The sequence below is a fragment of the Cephus cinctus genome, unplaced genomic scaffold, assembly GCF_000341935.2.
Source record: "Cephus cinctus unplaced genomic scaffold, Ccin1 Ccin1_scaffold0431, whole genome shotgun sequence".
NCBI classification, from domain to species: Eukaryota; Metazoa; Arthropoda; class Insecta; order Hymenoptera; family Cephidae; genus Cephus; species Cephus cinctus.
In genome coordinates, this window is record NW_014333112.1 from 5,393 (window position 1) to 11,996 (window position 6,604).

The 6,604-nt window shown below is 40.8% G+C and overlaps 1 protein-coding gene across 1 annotated transcript in view; it reads right to left on the reverse strand.

Annotated features, from left to right (window-relative positions):
* Window positions 1-3,630: 3,630 nt before the first annotated feature.
* Window positions 3,631-6,604, reverse strand: part of LOC112494342 — a 4,399-nt gene continuing 1,425 nt past the window's right edge. Inside the window, exon 3 of the mRNA XM_025085000.1 lies at window positions 3,631-4,256. Coding sequence (XP_024940768.1) covers window positions 3,894-4,256 — 363 coding nt within the window. The 3' untranslated portion in view covers window positions 3,631-3,893. The remainder of the gene's footprint in view (window positions 4,257-6,604) is intronic.

The window sequence follows — 6,604 nt, forward strand, 5'->3', positions numbered from 1 at the left end:
TTTTAGATACAAATCGGAATATTCACCCAAAGTTTTAATATTAAACGTACGCCAAACATTAGACGCATGCGCATAATCACTCTCAGAAATTTTCTCGTTAATCAATTTCGAACAAAAATTTTCTTTCGATGGTAATTTTGTCTCTTCGAGTTTTCCCCAACAGTCAACATAGTCGTATGGAAATACACCTCTCCTCGTTAACAGTTTAAATTTCTCCGCATTGTCACAATGTTTACGTGTAATGATTTTCTCGGAATCATTAAGATAGGAGGATAATTTTTCGATGCTGCTTGCCATAAATCTGAATGAATCGATGAATCGAAAATTTATAATTGTATCTTTAATGTTCTTTGTAAACGATATATATCTTTCTTTGCTTACCGGTAAAAGATTTACGGAACCTTCGAAGGAAGTAGCTAGAGCCCTAATCAGAAAGTATGAATCGTAGCCAGACAGGTTATGAAAAACTATGGGAATAGTATGTGAATTTTTATAATTCAAATTGCAACCGGGATGCGCCGCACCGCGATACTTTCCTCTAAAGTGACAATGATCGTGATGCATGACATCTTGCAGTGTGAATGGTTTCTCACAAATGTGACAGATCTTTGCGGAATAAAATTGTTGCGTCTGTTCGAGACTCAGTGGTTCCATGGGTACAATACGTTTATGATAAATTTCTAAAGATCGTGCTAATTCCTGCAGTTCATTCATAAACCACTCGATACGATTATTCCAACGATTAATTTCGAATTTGAATAAAGACTCGTCGAAGGCGCACTTTAGGTAATATGCGATACTGTGTGGAACATGATTTTGGTGCAGTATCGTGTTTGATGCTTTGGATGCATTTACAACTGGTTTCAACATACATTCGATATCAGCTGTGACGTGAATTTCGGAAATTCAGTCACAAAGACTGCTAGGAGTAAGGAAAAGACATAATCCACCTGCAACGATCCTCTAAACGTCAGTCACCCGACATTCCAAAGACGACTTTGCTTGTCTCGCTTATCGTTTATGCATTCTGTTTCCGTCTATAGTCCTTTCTGCTTATTTCTGTTTCTTTTTTCTGCTTTTTCGTTTTTATTTTTATTTTTGAGCTTTCCTATTCGCACTCGCCTACCTTCTTTATCGTCCTGGACAAATCTACGTCCACACCACGAGCACGAGGCTGACCGCCAACGAGAGTTCCTGAGCTACCGGACGAGCGATCGACAGAGGCTGGACCAAACTGCTGTTCGTTCCGGAGGACTTCCGTGGAGCCAAGGAGACCCGGGATGGGATCCCTCTACTACTTCTGCCGGCCGCCCATACGGACCGCAAAAAGGGCCTCCGCCACTCGTGCCGCCGATAGGAGGAAAGGATAATCCTCTATCGTGCCGCCCAGTCGCCGAACGTTCCCTAGCGCTCCTGTTATCAGTGGCCCCCGGAGAAGAAATCAGGGCCTACTCCTCGCTGGATCCTGCTGCTCGTACCGAGGACTCACGATCGGCCGCACCAAGGTTTCCCGCGCTCAGCTCGCCCCTCTCCGCCTATCTTCGGACTCGAGCCGCCTAATGTTTCGTCTCTGGCTACCGCTAGGCGTTAGATTTACCTATTCTATATTATTATATTGTGTTATCGCTCTACCGTGCGAATTAGGAATTAATAATTTATGGAGGGGGGCCCCTAGGGCTCTTCCTCTAGCGACGAATTCCGGCGAATTCCGACGAGCATCTTAGCTTGTGGTCGTGTATCGAAGTCATTGAAGTGAACCAAGAGAGCCGAGAACAAAGACGAGCCGGATTCGATCGATTAAAAGATTCTAAAAATTATATTATATCGAAGGAAGGAAGGAAGGAAGTCTGAGGACCGATTTCCTCGATTCCGTACCGGATATCTTTGGTGAGCACCTTCCGTTACGTTAATTTTGGAGATTTTGTAAATTTAATTGAAGCAATCCCGTCTAGGCGCTTTGTGTCGACGGCAAATTTTCTCGCTTACCGGGACTGAATGTCGTTCCAGTCCCTCTAAGTAAAAGGACGATAGTGCCGGATACCGTTATCTTATTTCGTTTTTCTTTTCTTATCGTAGAGTACTTAATATTGAGTCTATTGTAATTAATTGCGTTTTGCGGTAATTTAGTACTTTGGAAATGTCGAATATTTTATAAGTTACCGATTATCTGCTCGACCACGTGGAAATACCTAGGGTCCCGGCGTCTCCGGCTTGGCCGTTTCCCGTTGAGTCGGTATAGTTGTCTCTAGCGAATATCTTTTGGGCTTTTCTATCTTTTCCGGCGTTATATGTCGCTTTATTATAGTGAATTTTGACTGTAACTAATTCTTTTCTTTGCCTGATATTGCTCACGTATTTCTCGATTTCGTTATTAGGAATGGCATCCTCCTCTTTATTTAATTAATATTTCAATTTCTGGAAATTTGTAATTAACGTCTTAGTGTAATATTTTCGATACCTTACGCCGTTGGTCAAGAGTAGAGTGACCTTTTTTTTTGTAATCGCCCGAGTCGAGAATACAGGACGCACTGACTATCAGTGGCGTACCTATTAATTTATTTTTGCCGATCACCCTATTCTGGTGATAATTTTCCGAGAGCTTACCATTTCTTGTAACTAATTTATCTTATTTGTATTGCCTGTGTTAATTTATTTAAGTGTATTTTCTACCTGTGCGCTGATCGTCCTATTTATATCGTGCGTGTTCTGACTCTTTCCAATTGTCGGGAAATTTCGCGAGTGAATTGGTTATCGCGTTTTCGTACCGATACGAATTTAATCCTTTGTTCTCGTGTGTATTTCGTAGTCCCCGATTTATTGAAATATTGTCGAAAGTATCTTTTACGTCGGCGCGGATCCGTCCCGCTGCCGTGTCGTATCGCTACAGGGCCATAGTCCCTCGCTAGTTCCGCGTTCGTTTGTAAGAGTTTTAGTTTATATAGAAGCCTTCAAGAACCTATCGCTTTGTATTATTATTTTAAGGATTTTGTTACTTGGTTCGTTTTCGCACCTCATTGAATCTCGCTAACAATTTGCTTTATCTTTTCTGCTTTTGACACGCCGTAGTTTGCTGTATGGCTTGCATGTCGCTTTTTGCTTTTTCTAATATAGCTTCGGTGCTTTAAACTTACTTATTTTCTCTGCTATCTTTCTTTTACCTATTCTATTTATCGCATGTCTATTCCTTCTCCCGTCTAGCCTCTTGAACGCCACGACGCTCTTCCAGGTGAGCTAGCCTCTGAACCGGGTATACCTTTCGAGTTCTCGGCGACCGCTCGATTCTCTCTCGCTCTCGCTTCTATTTCTACTTTTCTTCGCGCTTCTCTCTACTATCTTGGCGGTGTCGCCGTTTGTGACTTTGTGCTTTTACGCTCTTGGCGGAGTCGCCGTTTATTATCTTTCTCTTTATATTTTGGCGGTGTCGCCGTTTATTAATCTTTCTCTCTTCTATCTTGGCGGAGTCGCCGTTTCTCGATCTTTCTCATTTCTATCTTGGCGGAGTCGCCGTTTATCGCTTTTCCTCTTTTCTATTTTGGCGGAGTCGCCGTTTACCTATCTGCCTCTTTTCTTCTTGTCGGAGTCGCCGTTTATTATTACGCTCTTTCCTACCTTGGCGGAGTCGCCGTTCCTATCGTTTCACTTCTCTTCTCTTGGCGGTGTCGCCTTACCTGTTTCCTTTTCCCTTCAATTGTTTCGAGCTTTCCCGCGTTTTCTTCAGAATTTCTAAGATCTCGAGTGCCCTGCACTCGCGGTGTTCTTCTCCCCGGAGACCACCTGGCGCCCGACACTATTTGGTTTATCGCGAATCGGGTCTTGTGAATATTGAAATGTATTGAGAGAGAATCATACGGCGTTTTGTGTATGGTTCCCTACTTTCCGAATACCTTTTATCGTCAATCTAATTTAGCAGTGAGATTTTGTTTTGGGGAATAACGTCGCACAGCATAAATGACGAACGGTACACTTTCCTGATACTTGTAATTTTTGAACTTCAGCAATTTTTCCTCATCATTTGGCAAAATCACTCTACACTTATTTATATTCGCACAATCGAGTTTATGTTTTTCGAAAGAGTTTTCAGTTTGAAAATGGCACAAGCATCTATCGCACAGTCTAATATGGCCGTTATGTTTTGAAATTTGAGAAATTAACAGTCGAGATAAATTTCGGATCCAAGCAAAATGGTAAATTACACTTTTTGACAAAAATTCCATGTTCAAATCATCATCACTTTCCACGTCATTTTCACTTTCCACCATCAGTTATCATTACCTATTTTAGGTATAATAATATTAAAAGCGGTGCAAAAACTTGTGCATTAAAATCTACAACGGTTCTAATTGTCTATGTGTGTGTGTGTGCGTGTGCGTGTGCGTGTGCGTGTGTGTGCGTGTGCGTGCGTGTGCGTGTGTGTGTGTGTGTGTGTGTGTGTGTGTGTGTGTGTGTGTGTGTGTGTGTGTGTGTGTGCATTAAATTATTGTAAATTGCTTCGAATTTTGGAATGTCCTTCAAGCCAATAGGAAAATTTATACCTTCGTACTTTAGTATTGAGCTGAAATGTGAATACGAACTGATGCTTTGTACATTTTGTTTAGCTGGATGAAGAGCTGCCGTAACGGACCAGAGAAAACAATACGGATCGTTATTTAAAATATTCACCACTGCCTTTTTGTTCTGTACGTTCTTCAGCAACTCGATGAATGTCGACAGACCACCATGTATCGGTATATATCTGTTGATATTTACCGCCAAGTTTATTATTTCCAACAACGACCAGCCCGATTCTTTTTCTTGGAAGTCTTCGATTTTAGTTAATAATTTTTCCAATACATTGACATTGAACCACTCATTGATCTCCGTGGATGATAGAATTACTTCGTTTTTCGTATTAAAGAACGTATTAGGTCCTCAATAAACTCACCGCCTTTCATAGTCTCGAATTTACAGGACAAAACGACGTTCACTTTCAAATTTCCATCTTTTCGGAGCGCATTTTTTACTCTAACAGCGAACAGTTTTTTTAAATCTTCCATAAAACGCTTCAAGTCCTTGTGTCGCAAATTTGCTATCACTCCCGTTCTTATTCTCCTTTTGAAGGCTGAGTCCAAGTCATCCCAACGTACTCTGTCACTTCTTCTCTCTCTCACAGTTCCTTCACCCCTTTTTTGAAGGTGCTGTTTAAATTTTTCATTCAACGATTTTAGTATTCCAATGGTTGTCAAGATTTTGTTTTTCTCCCCGTTCGTAAGCGCAACGTTCCTCAGAATTTGGTTCAGAAGTCGAATATTTTAAGTACCAAACTTTGTCCACTTTGTAATTTCCACAATCAATGATTCTTTCTTGAGCAGTTTATATGCTTCTTCCATAACCTTAATCAATTTCTTGCACTTTGCAGAATCCATTTTTCCCTCGTCAAAAGCGTTTACAATAAAGTACACTCGATGAGGTTTGAACGTCAATGGTTGCTCTACATCACGAGCGGTCTTTTATATGTCTAATGCATGAGCTCCCCTCATCATTACCTATTTTAGGTATAATAATAATATTAAAAGCGGTGCGAAAACTTGTGCATTAAAATTGACAAGGGTTCTAATTGTCTATCCCTTCATTAATGTGTGTGTGTCTGTGTGTGTTCATTCCAAGAACATTATTCAGCTCGGCGGTGATATAAACAACTCGTCGGTTGCTCCTAACCATCAAAGACACATGCCGAACACCTCATCTAGTCTTCGAGTAACCCTATATTTTCGGCTTGCCAAAACCGTTGACCATCTCGCCGGAGATAATGTTGATTACATGTTGAAGGACTTGACGCGTTATTCACTAGCCTAAACATTGGCACTCTATAAGAAGTATGGTGAAATTACAGTTCACTTACAAGGAAACCCCCCCAACCCGACCCCACCGATTTCAATAATTTTTTGATATGTTGTAGTACTCGACAAAATAAGAGACACGTATTTTTTTTTGTGCTGACATCCACTAAATATTCACCACTGCCTTTTTGTTCTGTACGTTCTTCAGCAACTCGATGAATGTCGACAGACCACCATGTATCGGTATATATCTGTTGATATTTACCGCCAAGTTTATTATTTCCAACAACGACCAGCCCGATTCTTTTTCTTGGAAGTCTTCGATTTTAGTTAATAATTTTTCCAATACATTGACATTGAACCACTCATTGATCTCCGTGGATGATAGAATTACTTCGTTTTTCGTATTAAAGAACGTATTAGGTCCTCAATAAACTCACCGCCTTTCATAGTCTCGAATTTACAGGACAAAACGACGTTCACTTTCAAATTTCCATCTTTTCGGAGCGCATTTTTTACTCTAACAGCGAACAGTTTTTTTAAATCTTCCATAAAACGCTTCAAGTCCTTGTGTCGCAAATTTGCTATCACTCCCGTTCTTATTCTCCTTTTGAAGGCTGAGTCCAAGTCATCCCAACGTACTCTGTCACTTCTTCTCTCTCTCACAGTTCCTTCACCCCTTTTTTGAAGGTGCTGTTTAAATTTTTCATTCAACGATTTTAGTATTCCAATGGTTGTCAAGATTTTGTTTTTCTCCCCGTTCGTAAGCGCAACGTTCCTCAGAATTT